Source organism: Eretmochelys imbricata, chromosome 2 (genome assembly GCF_965152235.1).
Source record: "Eretmochelys imbricata isolate rEreImb1 chromosome 2, rEreImb1.hap1, whole genome shotgun sequence".
In the NCBI taxonomy this organism is placed as follows: Eukaryota; Metazoa; Chordata; order Testudines; family Cheloniidae; genus Eretmochelys; species Eretmochelys imbricata.
Window position 1 is genome coordinate 178,988,632 of NC_135573.1, and position 18,801 is coordinate 179,007,432.

An 18,801-nucleotide genomic window follows, 5' to 3' on the forward strand; every position below is an offset into this window, starting at 1 on the left:
CACCTGCTCAGTGGGTGGCCAACTGCATGGACTTTACTGAAGCTCCTGGACTATGATGCTCTAGCTAGGTTGGGGGAAAGATTTCATCTTCCCATCCATCACGTAGCTCTCCTAGAGAAACCCCCTTTACTCAGCTTAGTGCAGTGACCAGGATTTAGCATCTCATATCACAAGTACATATTAGTCAGCAGATGTAAGAAGTTAGTGGGTGGAAAGATGTCATGACAACGTCTTGAGAAAAGAAGATAGGTCACTGTCTACTGTAAAATGAGTATTTTTTCTAATGATATGTTTATTTATTTTGGCATTTTAAAAATGCACCCATTTGACCACTCTGGCAGTACAGGGACAAAAACACTGAGCATCCAGCAGAACTTAACTGAAATACCCTTTTCCATCAATCCACTAGGCAAGAGAAAATAGGTACAAGTCCAACATTAAGTCTCAAATGTCAAACAGATCCTCTCTGTCAGTGAAATGAATGATTTTTGTTTAAACAGAATTTAAAAGCTACCAAATTAATATTAATATACAGTATTTGAAAACACCAATGTAAGCTCACCCGGTATTGATTAATATTAATATATAGTATTTGAAAATACCAGTGTAAGCTCAATGTATTGAAATTTCCACCATTTCCTTGCTTGAATTAACTGGCTCTCAGTTGTGCCTATTTAGCAATATTTGTTCAGATCTGATCCCTCGGAATGGACATGCCTTGGGCAGTTTTTGTTGTAAGTTGTAACACTGTGGGAGCTGCGAAAATCTTTGGAACTGGCACAAAACTTGTCGTAACTAGTAAGTTTTCAGACAAACTATTTTAAACGTTTCATAATGGCAAAATCCATCAAATTAAGCTCAATCATTTATCTCGATGCAAGAATGTACACTGGCTAAAATTTTATTATGAGTGTAATAATTTATTAACAACACTAATGTTAATGAAACCATAAGTCACTGGCTAGCAACAGAAATGTCGTAACAATCCTTTTCTCTTTTGGGTGTAAATAATACCAGATGCTGAGCACCCTCAATGTCCGTTGGCTTCAGTGGGAAATGAGAAGCATTCAGAACTTCATAGGAGCATTCAGCGCTTTGCTGGACCAAGCACATAATGCAAAATTAAAATTACAAGCATACCATTTACTTATTTTTTAATAAATTCTGACGGCATAAAGGACTTTGTTCTCAAACATCAGCATTATTTACGTATGATAGTTTACCTGTAAGTGGCATGCAGATTGCAAACGCACACAAAAAGAGGTAGCACTGAGTCAATTACAACTTAACCCTGCAATTCTCCCTTTAGAAAACCTCCCATTGAAACTAATAGGAATTTCCTTTGAGCAAGGAGGGAAGCCAAAGGGCCCAAAGTAAATTGCCGTCTTAAAAAAGAGAAGTGATATTTAAAGTAGTAAGAGTATATCATGTGTATTCTTTTACAGCATGCCTTCCTTGTTAAAAATTCCACTTAAATAAATTAGACAAGCGAGGTGTTTTGAAAAGTTAAATTGGACCAAAACAACAAGTAGCTCCACACTGGAAACTATAATTGACTTGGAAATTAAGAGTCTTATCTTCTTAAAGTGTCTTATTCAAAGGCCATTGAAGCCAACGGAAAAAAGCCCTTTGGCCTTAAGGGGTTTTATATCTCGCCTAAAATGAGGCGAGATAGTTAAAACAGATTTTGCCCATTTATGCGCACACACATGCTGCTTATATATGTACAAAATTCAGATTTTATATTGGATAGACACCCATCTAACCATTTACAAATACAAAAAACTACATGCTTGCAGAAGTATCAACATGTAAACGTGACTCCAATTTCTAAAAACATCTAATGAGAAATGCCAGAAATAATCATTCGTTTTTGCAAAGCACAACATCACTGGGCACGAAGCTATGTAAAGGTTTTCTGAATACAAACAAGACTTGAGTGAGTAAATCATTTGGTAAACCTACTGGTCAAGCCCAATCCTGTATTCCTGGGTGCTTATCGTTTATTTGGAATGTAAGATTGAGCTCCAAATGTTGAACTAATTAGTGCTGGAGCATGAGGATCAAAATTGAAAAGAACAGAAAAATCAATTCCCTAAATTGGTGACAATTTCCAAAGTGAGGGAGTTCTTTAATGAAGAGATTTTTCTTGGTTAGGTAGTCTTACATTTCAGCTATCTATTTCCTTCTAATTTCAAGATATTTTAAATCCTTTTTGACACAACTCTAATTACAAGGTTATAGTCTGGTTCAGTTCCAAGTAGTTTCAGAAAACTCTAGAATAGCCAGACAGCACAAAAATAAGCTGAAACCATTTTAGAAAAGGAACCTTCACAAGCTTTGACATCAGGGGGACTACTCACAAAGCATAAAATTAAGCACATGTGTAAGACTTTGTGGGAGCAGGGCCTAATCTATTTGTGTCTCAGTTGACTAAAGACAATGGCTGACATTATCAAAGGAGCCTGAATTTGAAAGGGATTTGGGCACCGAAATCCCTTCTTACTGCCTTTAAAAATTCCAACTAAATGTTTTGTGGAGTATAGGCCAACTATTTTGTTAAATGGCCTCTAATTTTTCACCTGCAATTAAGTGTTGGAACAAATAGAAAACGCACAGAATACATGGTGCCCATTTGGGGACCTTTGACACTACTGAAATATCAACAACCTTCCGTTTCTTCTTTGTGGTGCACATTTATAACATGAGAACGTTGCCTTGTTCTGCAGAGAATACTTCTTTGGCAGTTAGCTGGGTTGGGAACCTTATTCTCTTGGTTGTATCCCACAATGACAAATAGGGATTTGAAATTAGCAGCAGTAGATGTGTTTTCAACCTGCTCACTTCTTGTGATTACTAGTAAATTCAATATACTGTTTAAAAAAATGTATCGTTTACTGTCAGCCATATAACAGGAGCAGACAGATCATGATTTTGGTAGGGAAGTCTTTTCTGACCTGGTTCAGTCTTATTTCATGCACTTACACAAACTTGGGGATGAAATAAAATTCAACATTCCCTCTATTCCAGGGGTTCTCAAACTGGGGGTCGGGACCCCTCAGGGGGTGACGAGGTTATTACATGGGTGTGGGGGTCGCAAGCTGTCAACTTCCACCCCAAACCCTGCTTTGCCTCCAGTATTTATAATGATGTTAAATATATAAAAAATGTTTTTAATTGATAAGGGGGGGGGGGTTTCATTCAGAGGCTTGCTATGTGAAAGGGGTCACCAGTTTGAGAGCCACAGCTCTATTCCTCAGCAAAGATTTGATCGCTGAGCTCTGTTGAGAGCTCCATTGTTAATAATGCTTCAGAATCAAGATTTTCAAAAGTGGTTGACTAAAGTTAGGCTCCTAAATACTTATTTGGGCATTTAAGTTTCTTGATTTTCAGAAGTGTTGAGCATTATGCATAACGCTCCATGACACCGGCCAAATACATGAACAAAGTCATTTCAGGATGTATCATCCTTGCTAATTTTGTAATTGATATTTGTCATTGAGGGATACAGGTTACTGTATTTACTGTAATTTCCCAAAATGGTGTTCAGCAACAGTTTCCCCGAAGTTGTATCGGCTGGGTCTGCACTAGAATATATCTTGTGTGTTCTTATATCATTTTAAGGTGAAAAATTGATAAAAAATGTTTTCACAAAGGTTCAGTTTCTTAGTGTGGATTACTTTTCTCTCTTTTTAAAGGTGCTAACCCAGGTTCTTAAATAGTAAATGCAGATAGTTCAGGGCAAATTTATCTCCTGATAGAATATTCTAGTGATTCTTAAAGAGAGAGGCCTTAAAGGTTTGTGGAATCTTTAATACCCTTCCCTTCTGGTACATCTACACTGTAATAAAAATCCCGTTACACCAAGTCTCTGAGTCTGGATCAATTGACTTGGGCTCGTGGGGCTCAGGCTTTGGTGCTAAAAACTGCGGTGCAGACATTCAGGCTCTGACTGGAGCCTGGGCTCTTAGGCCACCTCTGTTGTTGGGTTTCAGAGCTTGTGCTCCAGCTCAAGCCTAAACATCTACACTGCAATTTTTAGCAGCACAACCCCAGCCCTGCAAGTCAGAATCAGGAGACTTGGGCCAGTTGTGGTCATGTCTTTTACTGTGGGGTAGCTGTACCCTTCCTCTCATTATCGTGGTGTCTTTTACATACACATTTTGGGTAAATAAAGGGGAGATTTTCAAAGTCACAAATGTTTTGAAATGAACCAGAACATAAAGTTAGTAGGCAGTTTTCTGTTCCACAAAAACCTGCATTCAATTCTAGCACGTAAACTTCTGCAATTCCAGCTCCCTAAAGCTGTATCCCATAAGTGGATAATTTACTCCTACCTTCACAATTTAATATGCAGTAACAATATATTATAGACTTAAATAGTTCAAATACATTTGGCAACAGAATATTGTTCACATGCTGAACTCAGAGTTAAGATTGTGGGCTTGAGTGCAAGTTCGAGGGGTTGGATTCAAGAAATGAAATTGCCTCTCTTCCGCTTTCAAATCTGTGAATTCTTTATTGTTTCAAAAGCACAGCATACCATGTATACTGCAATTCTGAATTTACTTAATTTCTAACACATTCATTTCTCTCTCTAAAATGAATCCAGAGACAGAAGCAAAACTCGATCCCACGAAGATCCAGGTTCTGCCTCCTTCTACTGAACAAGATGGGAAAGTAACACACATATGCCTTATTGAGGATTTTTACCCAAATGTCATTAAGGTGACTTGGGAAGACGACAAGAAGAATGCAGAGGAAAATGCAGTGCATGGGGAAATTTGGCCCCCTGATGACAATCAACTTTCATACTCAATAAGCAGCTGGCTGACCGTAGATAAAAATAGCGGCAAGAATTATCACTGCAAATATCAACATGAACACAAAGAAGGTTTTGTCCCTATCAAATCTACAGGTATATACTATATTATGAAAACTAGTGCTATATATATTTAAAGAGTTCACCGTTTCTTTACAATAAAACAGTAAAATGTATGACTGTTCCTGAAAGGGTTTGCGCTCTCCAGGCCACTATTAGTTTCCATCTCTCCATAAGCTGGCTGTCACTGAAGCTTCTCCATCAGAAGCTCAGTTTTGGCTCCTCTCCCCCAATTTAAAATCTTTCTATAATGACTGAAAATGTTGGCTGAGCTCCTCAGCTAGTGTAAAGCAGCAAAACGCCACTGACATCAATGGAGCTCTGTAGATTTACACCAGCCACGGACCCGGCCTACAGTGTTTGGTTTTGAACAAGTGATACATATTGCAACAAAAGTAATAACACACACAGCATCTAACTTGTTGCAGCAGACCAGAAGAATTACACAAACCAAAATGAAAAAGATAATGCAAGAGAAAGAGAAAATAAATTAAGAGATTTGTTTAGTTCTTATCTCTACCAGATCTCAGATCTTTAAGAACAAAATCTTTCTCCATTCTTTTGACTGGATAGGTATTTTTCCAACTTCTGTTCACAGATAGCTAGATTCTCAGATGGTGTAAACTGGCATAGCTCTAGTCAAGTTAATAGAACCAGGCCAATTGACATTAGCTCAGAATCTAGCCCATTATCCTTACATTTCAGTTCTCAAAGTGCCATCTCAAAGCGCCTTAAAAATATATTTTAAGGTTATTTATTGATTTGCAGTATGTATCTTACCCCCAGGTCTCAGTCAGCATGGAAGCAATTAATAAGAGCATATACAAATTTATCTATTTCAAATACAATGGAAAAATAGGCTTATTGACCACCGACCACCACCCCCCTTGCACATCCAAAATGCCTAAAACATGGGCCTTAGACTGTATGCTGATCAGGATTATTTTCTTCTATCTCTTGTACAGCTATTAAACAACATCACCCCTACCCAGAATGCCAACAATCTCAGGCTGCCTCAGGCGGCCAGGTTTTTATCCCCCAAGTATACGTACACGTTCCAAAGGGGCAAACACAACTGAGTAATTTGGTGGGACAAAATGCATCTGGCTCGACATGAACAGAAACTTGCATACACAGAAGGGCCAACGTCCAGAACCTGCAATCAGATCGGCTAGTCCAGACCTCTGCACCCATGCAAATGCCAAAGACTTCAAGTGAGCTCCTAACAGGCACAGAGGTTTGCACTGACTGATCTCATTGCAACATCAGTACCTAAATCTCGATATAAGGCATACAAGTACTCACTTGCAGGAGCATATGCATTTTTCCAGTTTTATCTCTAGTTGGTTTTGTACATCAGCTACGTGCTACAGAGCATTTACTCTGGATGGAATCTCGGTGCTCATTTTTTATAATATTAACTTTCAATATTTGAGTCACTGTAGTTATAATACTTTTACCATCTTTTTTTTCTTTGAACTTCTGTCAAGAAATGGGTGTGTTAATTTTCAACAAGAATCCCATTTGACAATTAAAGCCCTCTTTACATGTTATGCTTCTATCCTTGCAGACACCTCCGTAGTGACTCAAACCACAGCAGGCTGTACCAACAGACTTTTCACAGGTAATTGTGTCCAATTCTCATTCTCTCTACAATATACTTAAGAATTAAGCACTATTTCATATGGTTCAGACAAAAATGAAAATATTCTCTTGTAAATAGTCCACACATAACTATTCTCGATGTGGAACACTGCCGAAAGTTAACATTTGCAGTGTGTCCAGTAACTAATGCCCATGGGCAGCTCAGGTTAAACACTGTAGAGGTTCTGCTGAAATACATGTTTCGGTGGGAATTGTTGTGCTCTGTTAACATGCCACGTGTGTCATTCTTCTTTAGCCAACACATGCAACTGTTCTTTAATCTAATACGTAACATGTTAAATTATAAAAAGTATCCAAGGCCAAAATTTTCAAATGGTGTGTAAAGGTGCTGAATGCTTGATGACCCAACTGATTTCAGTATAATTTGTGGGTGATCAAGAAGTCTTAAAATCAAACCACTTTTATTTAGCTGCTTGAATATGGACTTAGAAGAAACTTAAGCATCCAGGTTTGAAAATTTTGGCCTAAAATCATGGCAACACTCTTCTGTAAACTGTCAGTGCCAGAAGCACTAGCATCATGCCTACTCCTTAGCAGACAGTAGCGATACCAGCATTGAGAGTGCCTCTTTTCTACCAGCTCTGCTGAATGAGCAGGTATATTCGGAATGTAGACCTGGTTAGCAGACACACTCATTTATGCATAGTCTGTTTAACCAATATAGTTACTGCAGTTGATTACTGTATAGACCTTCCACTATCAGACACATGGTTTTATACTTTTTTTTCCTTTGAGGCTGTAGAATATGCACCATTAACTGGGTTTTTTTTAAATCTTGTGTTGCTATTACAGTGAGTTTCATGCACAGGACGGCGTATTTAATATACATTGTCTTACTCCTGAAAAGCACCATGTACTACGTCATCGTACTCTTCCTCATGTACGGAACGCGAAGTCCAATCAAGCGCCAGGGAAAGAAACCTTAAACTTCTTACACCTTCCAATGTCAGCATTTGTGTCTGAAATTTACTTTGCTTTGCCATAAGCCTGTTCATATGAAACACCTTGCTCTAAATATTAAGACATGCATTTCAATTTGATTTTGTTGGTTATTTCTCTGCACAGATGGCTTCTTCTGCTTAAGAGCGCACAGTTTCACGTGTTCATTTTTTCTATTTTATTATTTTAATTTTGAAACTGTGGAACTTAAAGGGCTCCTTGATTTCAATGGGAATTTTGCATCACAAAGCAGTGCAGGATCAGTTTCTTAGGCTCTTATCCTGCAAAAACACTTGTGCACACAAAGAACTTTTTGGATGTGGATAGGCCAACTGCATTCAGCAAAGTCAATGGGAAGACTCGTCCCATAAATATTTGCAGGGCTAGAGTCCCAATCTGTAATTTAAAATGATTTGTCATTTCATTTCTATTAATTTCATTTATTTCCTTTATAAAACAAAATAAGGCTTTGAAATATGAGTAATTGTTTTAAAAATGGAAAGATTAATGTATTTTAAATAAAATTCAGCATTACAAAATATTCTGTCCAGTTTATTTATTTAAAGGAAATCTAAACACTTTTTAAACAGTTTTTTCAAGGCAGACATACACAAGTCTGGAAAAGAATGGTAAAGCTAAACACACACACCTGCCTTATACATGGCAAACTTCCATATTATATCTTTTAACAACATACAAGTTACAATGAATGAAATACAATCTTAACTGGATATACCCTCTTCAGTACATGCCTAAAGAATTTCAAAAAGTGAAATACTCTCTTTAATGCATACTTTAAGCTCAAACAGTTCATTTTAAACCAATAAATAAAGGCAAGAGTTCTCGGATATCACTCTGAACTTTTCCGCGTCTCCAAACTCTGCAAGTCCTTATTTTCATTAATATTAATCTGTTCTAAAATTTTTGTCCAAGTCTGGGCAAATTATTGGCATAAGTACAACCACATTGGGCCCTGAATGCTTGCAGTATCCATATAGGAAAAATCATATTAGCTGTATTTTACATATATACACAATTAGCAGTATATCTTTAATAGCCTGTGCAGCTATGTTCTTAGTATTCCCACATCCTGTATGAAGATTACACAGGTTCTGCATACTTGTATTTACTTCTGAAGAGGTTAAAATTCTTTAAAGAAAACAATTGTGTTATTTCCCGAATCATACATAGGATGTGTTTTCCATTACTTAACCAACAAAACAATTTAATAAAAAAGTTTCCTACGGAACAGGGAAGTGGGAAAAACATACTGTAACTAAAATACTTCTGTTTTCAAAGGATGGCAACATTTGCAGGAAAACTAAGTACTTTGTACCAAATTCTGCCATTCCCACTCATTTTAGAGTAATTTGCCCAATGAAATCAACAGGATTAGTTATAGATTAGGATACTATGTACTGTTCAATATAAGGGTGGAGCGTCTGGCCCTTATTCAGTAGGTAATGTCTTAGCCTTGAAACTTTTCAAACATACTGGTATTTAAATTGTCTAGCTTGGCCTGCTTAAGTGAAAATAAATACCTACAAAGCTATCTTTGGACCAAATACTTTATATACAATTACGATGGACTCTAGTACACATTTATATTTTGGAGAAAAACAAAACGAAACACACCCCTATTGCTGCTGTTGCAGTCCAGAACACAAGAAGACATAGCACAATCCACTAACATTAATAAGCCAAGTTTGCTCTGACCAGAGCAGATCCTCAGCTGACGTAAATTATCATAGCTCTTCAGCTCAGAATCAGGCCTGAGTTTTAAAGAAAAATATTTACCAAAAATACTTACCATTGAGACTTATTTTGTACTATGATTTCATTTTGTTTACACAACACCCTGAACATGATAGCAGGAAGAGGGGAAACTTTTAAAAATTAATTAGATTGCAATAATTAGATTTGTAGTGCCGATTCTGCCCTCTCTGTTTGTTTTTATGGGAGCTATGTTCATAGCCATAAGCAGAACATATTTTTATGTTTTTAAGCTTCTTGTGGAAAGGCCTTTGCTTACCCCCAGCCCTGAGTGAAGTTACCTTGTAGCAATTACTGAGGTTTATCAAGTTTGCGGTAGCAAATTTCACAGCTGCAATGGCTCATGAGCACCGAACGTGACCTCCTGCTGCACTTTTACATGCTGAACATGGGAGCCGGGGGTTGTTTTAAGGCTTGTTTATTTTTGAGGCTTGAGTTATTTTGTTTGCTGGAAGATGTGGTTATTTAGTGGAAAATTCTATAAACTAAGCTAGTCACTGCTGTTTCAGAAAAGGTAGCTTGTGATTGGTGTGTGAGATAACATGAGGACAGTTAAACCACAGCCAGTCCTGCGCCCCACCACATACATATTTACAAGCCACAGCTAATGGAAATACAAAGTAATGCAAAGACATGCCTGAGTTACATGTAGAGAGTACAGTAACACTTCAGAGTCTATTACCATGGTATCTGTAGAAATAGTGCAGTTTAATCTACAGTGTGTTGGAGGCACATTAATGCACATAGACTACCACTGCAAGACTAGGAGGATTGCAGGAAAGCTACATGCACTGATGTTCCTCCTTCCTACTATGAAGTCATTACATGAAGTTAGATTTTGTCTAGTGAGGTTAATACCATTCAGGAGATAACCATCTTGTCAACTATGAGCGCAAGCGTCCTACCATACTGTATCCACACACACGGTTGAATAGCTATTTTCTACCGGTTATGATTTCATAGGTCACAGTGCCAGAATGACAATCCACATTCAATCAGGGCAACAGTTACTAAGAAATATGAATAATGTACAAATTCCACCCACCGCACATTGATGATAAAACAGCAATTGTTGATAAAAATGCTAGAAAAATGACAAGGGATTCACAGTCTGAAGGAAGCATGCGGTACTTCTAGAAATAAACACCATACAGTGACGTCTGCCAGTAGAGCACAAGTAAGATTCTTACACAGAAAACTTGAATAATGTAACGTTCACTACCAAAACACCGATACATGTTATGGCAACTACCCATGGATTATTCTCCCCCTCAAGTAAATGCTTCATGCAACTCTGGATGAAATATGATCTGCTAATGGCTGTTATAGAGCTGTGAAAAAAGCTACGGTTTCACTGTTTTTCTACTTGGTAATGTATGGCTAGGTTTTGAAAGTACTGCTATCATATCACAGGGCACCTGCTACTCATTAAACCCTGAGTAAAGCATGGACACCCACATAAGAAGGTATAGGAGCATGGCTGTTATGCACCTGGGTGTTAAAATTAACAGCCAAATGGCACAAGATTCTGAAGTAACTAGTAATTTGGGGTTATCCAATTTGTGACACCTTAAGTGCAGGTGCTCAGCACTTTCTGAAAATCAGGGCCCCTTTGAGGTGTCCCAAGTTGAGCACCCAAAAACTGAGACTCCCAAAAATCACACCCATAGGTTTAAAGTTTCCTGTTTTCTCTGGCTAATGCCACTTAAAAAGGAGACTATCAATAAAAACTGAATAGATTTTCTGTCTGTGAATAGTTTTCATATCCTAGGCCTTAATTTCATTTTAAAGTAGGTTACAGTTTCCACCCTCCCACAATCCACATAATTATTGTAGAAGCTCATTTCCTGAAACCCTTCACCAAAACAGAGTTGTTTACTCTTTGCATTGAAAACTTTGTCCAAAACATTTATTAGAATAAATTCCACATTTGCCTCCTGCTTGAATAAACAGGATTCTACTGTTGCACAGGCTATATTTAGAGATTACACTCCACCACACGAGTCTGTCACAATAGGCAGGAATAAATTAACTTTACAGTGCTGTCCCATAAAATCTATACAAAAATGAAAGTCAACATAGACCATTTGTTTCCCAGTGAGAGACAAGGAGGTTGGAAAGGCAGGTCTTCATACTACGTGAAGGGACAGACAAACATGTCGCAATATGTCACATTGTTTTTATTAACATTTTTCTTTATTTTACAAAGAGTGCATAAGTCCATTAAAAAAAAAGCATGGAGTTTAAAAAAAAAAGAAAATGTAAAAATTAACAAGACAAATATTTAACAATGTAAAATAAATTTTATCTGGTGAATTCAAACAATCATTAAATATACTTCCATCATACAGAAGTGTTACTTCAATATATTACCAGGTCTACTGATTAGTTACACAAGCACAACACTTTCTAGTAGCTACCTAGTCGTTAGAAGATCAACTTCAAGAATCACTGAATACAATATGGATGAGTAATTTTTCATAACAGCCATGAGGCAGTCTAATATATATATGTGAACAGAACAACTTTGTGAGGTATTATAGTACACGGGAATCACTCCTCTTTCCTCGCTAATAAATAAATTCTTTTGTTAGCAGTTCCACCAATAAGTCAACTGCAGACATTGTCATTACAGTTTCAAAATAGGCAATTTCCTAATGGCCTTTGATTCAGATTTTCACTCTGTAAGAGATAAAACAAGTCAAGATGAATAGAGTTGGATCCAAGACAATGGACATTAAGAGAGAGAGAGGCTCAAAAAGAGAGAGCAATATCTCATTACTACTCACAAAAAAAAAATCAGAAATAAGCTATGAAAAAAAGACAGGTAGGAACTTAAGCCTCTTAAGAGGATTAATTCCCCATCAATTAGAAACAATATCAGTTTTAGTACAGTGAGCACATTTGAGGGAAAGACTACTGTGAAATATTATAGAAAGAATTCTGTTTCTTCAATAGTTAATAAAATTGATAGGTAAGAAAATAATTTGTACTAAGAATTAAGAGAGGGTAACACATAAAACGTAAGGCATACACCAAGTAGCCAAACCCTTTCCTGACCCTGGTATGGTCTCCTGTCCCTCTTCTTTCTGTTGTTTAAAACACTTTAACACACAGAATCCGCCAACATTCTACACTTAGGTCATGTCTACACTACAGATACAGCACCATAGCTATACCACTGTAGCACCGCAGCATGGATACTACAGCAACGGAAGGGGTTTTTTCCCTGGCTGTAGGAACTTGACCTCCCGAGGGGACAGCAGCATTCTTTTATTAACCTAGCTGTGTCTACGTTGGGGGGAGGGGAGCGGAGGTGCTACAGCACTCTAATGTGTGGATTTTTTCACAGCAACTATGTTGACCTAACTTTTCAGCGTAGGCCCGACCTAAGAGAAAGGACTCAAAGTAACTTCTGCTCCTTTCTCTCTTCTACTCAAGATCCTCTAACTTCTTGTTCTTCCCCATCTTCCAAGGTGAGAAATGGGAGGAATGTCAGGGGGCCAACAGATGCACACACACGGCTAGCCCACTTCCTTTTATGTGCTCCATGACAGTTCATCTCAGACCCTACCAGAGTACCCAGTGTGCCTTGACCTCACCTGTTGCTGTCTCTAGGAAGAGGAAAAATGGGGATACTCAGAACTCCTTGTAGGTGGGTCCTAATTCACCCTTTCAGCAATCAGATGTATCTGCTTCTGCTCCCTAACAGCCATCTCAGACATTAGAAACAGGCCAGTTCCAACAGCATTAACCATTTGGATTGTGGCTAATTCCTAGGTGATTAATAAAAGACTTTTTATGCAAGAGACATTTTCCCTAAAGAAGGACTTGCCTGTTATCTCTCATAGTTGCTATACAATTGGTTTTTCACTATCCTGTTTTTCTTCAGATTCTTCATCAGATCCTAAACAGGAAAAGAATAACATTATTAGTTTGGTAAGAGAAACTCAGAGTCTTTATTAAAAAACCAGTTCAAATTGTGAAGATAAGGTTTTTCTAATGTAACCCACACACTGGGGTGGGTGTGGTGTTCTGTCCCAGCTAGTAGCACTGAGACCACTTGAGAGAGAGAGAGATTAATGAGTCTGCTCTGCAGCCTTAGCTAAGAGGCATACGGCTTTTAGCTCACGCAGTAGAGGCTCATGCACTAAGCTCCAGTGGTCCCGGGTTCGATGCCACCCGCCGACGACCGGGGTCTGTTGATGTTTAATCTAAAATAAGAGATTTTTGTGTAAAATGGAAATGCTAGTAAAGGCCTCAGTAAAGTATTTTATAAGCATCAGGTCATTAGTAATCCAAACACAATTACTGAAATAATGGTATCCATTTATATGACGTGAAGACTGAACTAATCAGAATTATCACAGCACAGTTGTGACCACCATTGGTTAATTATTAACCCCATTTTAGAGACAGGAATACGTACTCAAGATCACAGAATGCATTAGTATCAGAGATGGGGTTAGAATTCTGGAGAACTTCACTCCCAGTCTTAAGCTCGAACCACTGTACTACACACATCTATAATCAGTAAACCCTTTAGAGTGGAGGTGGACCCTTTCTATACCCCCGCCTAGAACCTCAACCTACTGTGCCACACTGGAGGGAGTGTCCCTTCAGAATCTAGTGCCAACTCAACAGGGATACTAAACTGGTCAGATGCGGACCAGCAAACAGAAGTTCTGTAGCTATGTTTTGAGTTATAGATTCCTTTGTTCCCACCACACCTGGCACTGAACACTGCTTGCGGTCAGTGAGAAATTTCTCAGCCTCTGAACCATTCCAGCTTTGAGTATGTGTCTTGGACAGTTATTTTTCCTGTGAGAATCTCATTTGATTGTAACTGTTTATGATGAAAAATGCCTGGGAAACTTACTCTGGAGATCTGTGCCACTATCTTTAAGCCAGATTGTGGACCACAAAAGTAATGCTATATTTTTCACATGAAATCTGTGGTAAAAAAGTCACAGAGCATGAAGGGATTTTTTTTTTAAACTAAACTACTTCAAATCATTAAAATTCTTTGTCGTGGCTTAACTGCCTCTATTATTTTGAAGTTGAATTTTAAAAGAAACTGTAAAAATCTAACTGCTGCCTGGCTCAGTTAGCACCTGCTCTCACCACAATGGTTACTCAGCAACCATTAGCTGCTTATTGAAGATAAAGGGGCTGTAAGTACAGTAAACTGAAACTGAGCTATTCCTCTTAAAGGGACACAGCTTTACATTTTTGAAAGGACTAACTTAAAACTATTCCATGTTCCACTAGGGCTTGTCTACACAGTACACCAGAAGGGTGTAAACTGTAAAGTGCTCCTATGTGTTGTACTCTAACTGCCCTGTTGACTTGCTCTAAAAGGTCCCTACTGTGTGTTGATATCGTCCCATATGACACAGTACTGTATTAACATGCATTAAGAGTGCATTAAGGGGCAGAGTGCAATATTTTAGAACACTCTAGAGTTTACACCCCTCTGGTGCATGTGGCCATGCCATGTAGACAAGCCCTAAAAATTTAAAAACAAAAAAGTGTAAAGGATTTTTCTGCTCTCCTATTGGTCTTTTTACCATAGAAGAAGCCGATTAGCAAGGGGAGCGTTGAAAGTAACTCTATGTAAAGCTATCAGACACACAAAGGAAATGAACTGATAGAGAAATTTTTTTTTACCATCTTTTAGTTACAATAATCACTGGTTTTACTTTTAGCAATAGTAGGTACAGAATTTTCAAACGTATGATTTTCAAGTTAAGAGTGTCCCTTAAATTTTATCAGATGTTTATTTGCCAGCTTTCCCAATGGACTGCAAACTATTTTGTGACATTCTAGACCACCACCTAGATATATACTGAAACATTCTGATTTATTATCTCTTAAACTAATTATATCCCAATGTTGCTCATTCTCTTTTTAGTCTCTCCTCATTGACAATGAAAAATATGGTCATCAATTTATATCTCCAGTGATATTGTCTATACTATTTCTGACTTTAAATTTATTGGCTGAGCTTGCAAAGGTCTTACACTCAACTTGATGGCATTTCTCTGTTCATAATTCAATATCTTTCAATTCTAAAATTCCAAGAAATATTCTAGGCCAGACCCATATTTATTTTGAGGAAAACTGGAAAACCAGAATGGGGAAAACAAGGAACAACACTTTAAGCACCTCTATAATAGTCCACAGATCAAACAACTGGTTGCTGGCACCGAATAACACCTTCCAGCACGACAACACCCTATCCAACCTCTGCTTGTCTTTCCAATACAGTAACATATTGACACCCTGAATGATACACCTCTCACAAAAATAATAATGGTATGGGGGGAATGGAGGGCATGCAGGTGGGGGCATGCACACAGCCCCTGGTGTGAAGGGGACAATGGAGGTTCACAGAAAGCCCCTGGGGGAACTTGCATAAGGGGAGGGAAGAATGGCGGGCACATCATTTTTGGAAGAGGGAAATTGGAAGGACTTTGGTATGGGATGCACACAGAGCTGTTGCTATGGAGAGACTGATGGACACTGGCATGGAGGGATAGAGGAATGGGACACACAGAATCCCTGTCAGGAAGAGGTTGGGGGGAGTCCCTAAAACAGAGAGGGATGGGAAGATGATAGACAGGGATGGAATGGATGGATGTGGGATGGAATGGAAGAATGCAAGGATCCCCTGGTGTGTGCAATAAACTTGGCTCACACAATCTAAGGAAGCTTTAATCCATGACAGCAGTAAGGATCATTTCTAGAATGAGTATACTCTTCAGCAGAACTTTAAAAATCCCAGTCTCAAAGGCTGCTATCAAACCCCAATTCTCTTGTCTGTAGCAGTAGACTGGACAGCATATCCCTAATTTTTTGTTTAAAACTCTGCTTTTGTGCCACTAGATTGGATTAGATCTGGCTGCTTACTTCTGCCATTATTCCTCAAAATCTACTGAAAACCAGATTAAACCAGTGGACATTATAATTTTCTAAAATATTTTCTGATTTAAAGTTACCTGTATGACTTATTTTTACTCTATGCATCTTCACATGATTCTACAGGCAAGAAATAATGCAGCATTGTGGATTTCAAAATAAGGTTACAAGGGTAACGATGCAATACTTCTGATACTCAGCCTGTATTCTTAATGTCTCAGAATTACAACCTACTAGATAGATATCATCATCTCTCAGATACAACAGGTGACTAAGCATATGGGTACAGGAGCAATTAGCTGTTTTATTCTGTGCTCTAAATTGTCCTAATGCCTCTTACCACCACTAGATGGAACTATACGACAGCTATCTTTATTATACTATGATGCTAAACAGTTTAACCTTATACTAAATTCAGCAGTTAATATCCGTTCTTCAGTTATAAATCATCATAATAAGATCATCCTTGATTATATTGCACTCTTGCTCTTGAGTGATACTTCTACATTAACCTCCACATAACATGCAAAATAACTGTCAATAGTAGCCTTATGGACATAAAATACTGAATTTATCACCAGTACAAAGTTATTAAAAAATGGATATGTGATCTTCCCATGTAAGTTTCTCCTTTGTACAGAGATTGCCAGTGTGACCTTTATGTTGTTGCTCCTTATTACGGGTACCTCCACCCTACAGCTGGTTATTGAAGCTTTTGTTACCATGTCTAAATCCTGTACAAGCCTCTCTCTCAGCCCAGTGAAAGATTTCCTAACCTGTAACACTTCCTCAAAGCACCTGAGAACTGAAGCATTCTATGTAGATTTCCTTAGTGCAGGAATACAGCTATGAATAACTGCAAAGACTTTCTCCTCTTTGTTGCACTTTCAGTAACAAAAAACAAAGTTTGATTTCCAAAAATTCAGGGTTTAATTTTAATGGCTTGGGATACATCCAAGGAACACCGTAGGTGCCCTGGGGCAAGCATGGAAAAGGCCTGCCACTGGAAGGACCAGGCTCACTCCAGTCACTGGGGTGACCACTGCATTGCTCTGATCCTGCTGCAGCAGCAAGATAGCAGCAGAAGGACTGAGATGGGATCACTTCCAGGAACTGTTTTGCTTGGTGCCAAAAGCCATTCAGCCAGCTATCTACAACACTGTAACAAGACCAGAAGTCCAGATTCTTGACAGATAAGCTCCTCACAGAAATCTGACACAATTGTTTTTGTTTCACCCCCCACATCTGACAGATCAGAGAGCTGTGAAGAGTCCCTAATGGAACTGTAAGGGTAGCAACTCAATTAACCTGTGAAAAATAATGCCAAAGTAGGCATTTATAAAGCACACCTTACAAGATTACAAGAAGATATTTATAATATTTTGCAGATGACAATATTTGATTTGATTTCATATTTTAAAAGGTATGAACAGACAGCATGACTGCATGAAAGTGCAATCCTATTCTGAAAAATGACTAGCGTGGTATTGTGGGGTTCCATATTTGTTTCTTAAAGAATTCAGCTGTAGTTCATTCTACAAGTAAACAGATGACAGTATCTGCACTCCCTGCAAACTCATCCTTGAATCAGATAGTAAAGCTGTTTCTTTCTGGCTTGTGTCTAGTCACCTCTTACACTGACCCAATTGAGGTGCACCATAAGTGTAGTTAAGATGCAAGTGAAGTTTGCCTCAACAGAACTCAGCATGCTTACACTTTATCTATCTATAACACTTAGGGCTAGTCTACACTACAATGCTACATCGACGCAGCTGTGCCGCTATAGCACGTCTGGTGAAGATGCACTATGCCAACAGGAGAGCACTCTCCCATTGGCATAATTACTCCACCTCAATGAGAGGCGGAAGCTATGTTGGTGGGAAAGTGTCTCCTGCCGACATAGCGTGGTATAGACACTGCTTTAAGTGAAACTAACTTACGTTGCCCCTGAACGACGTAAATTACATCAACTTAAGCAGTAGTGTAGACAAGCCCTTATTTCTGTTCAGATTTTCTGATGACATGAGAGCAGGAAATCCCTTGATCTCAAATTCTGATCTGTTTTAAATTTGTTGGCCTTTCAGTTTAATTGACTGTCATCTTGCTTTTGTATTATGTATGATAGGACTCAGACCTCCCTACTCCATTCATTAGGTTATATATCAGTATCATGTCTCCTCTCTGAACAGTAAACTTATTTAACTAAACAGATCTAAAAATCAGATATCTAAAGAACAGGTTTTATATTTCTTGACACTACTAGAAAAGGATTTGAGAGATTATTTTAGTTGTCAAACTGACCAGCTGACAGATTTCAAAATAAATGTAACTTCATATTGTAAAGCTTTATAGCAATGGATAAGTCTTATTTCTGCAGTGTTAAATGCTACATGGAATTTTACTTGCAACAAGTGTCTTATATATTGTAGCAAAAATTACAACTGGGAAGCGTAAACTGCAAATTGATCAAATCAGATCAAACTCTGATAAATTCAAATCACATTTTCTGGACCCAAATTATAAAATTACTGTGTCACTGCCCTTTAGATTAGATATACGCTCTGTGGGAATCTGCAGGAAACCTAACAGCAACAGAAAATTATTCTCTGCATACACACTCT

At 38.1% G+C, this 18,801-nt stretch overlaps 1 protein-coding gene and 1 gene segment (V, D, J or C); one reads left to right on the forward strand and one right to left on the reverse strand.

Annotated features, from left to right (window-relative positions):
• The first annotated feature begins 707 nt into the window (after positions 1–707).
• On the forward strand, positions 708–8,006 carry LOC144261446 (T-cell receptor gamma chain C region C7.5-like). The segment is given in 4 exon segments: positions 708–798; positions 4,613–4,918; positions 6,453–6,506; positions 7,340–8,006. Coding segments are annotated over 4 exon segments (585 nt in total).
• Positions 8,007–11,418: 3,412 nt separating this feature from the next.
• The window catches only part of STARD3NL (STARD3 N-terminal like), a 39,026-nt gene continuing 31,643 nt past the window's right edge, over positions 11,419–18,801 (reverse strand). For all 10 annotated transcript variants that reach the window (XM_077811017.1, XM_077811015.1, XM_077811018.1 and 7 more), the window contains 2 exons: positions 13,095–13,166; positions 11,419–11,941 (listed from right to left, as the gene is read on the reverse strand). In XM_077811017.1, coding sequence (XP_077667143.1) covers positions 13,114–13,166 — 53 coding nt within the window. In that variant the 3' untranslated portion in view covers positions 11,419–11,941; positions 13,095–13,113. The remainder of the gene's footprint in view (positions 11,942–13,094; positions 13,167–18,801) is intronic.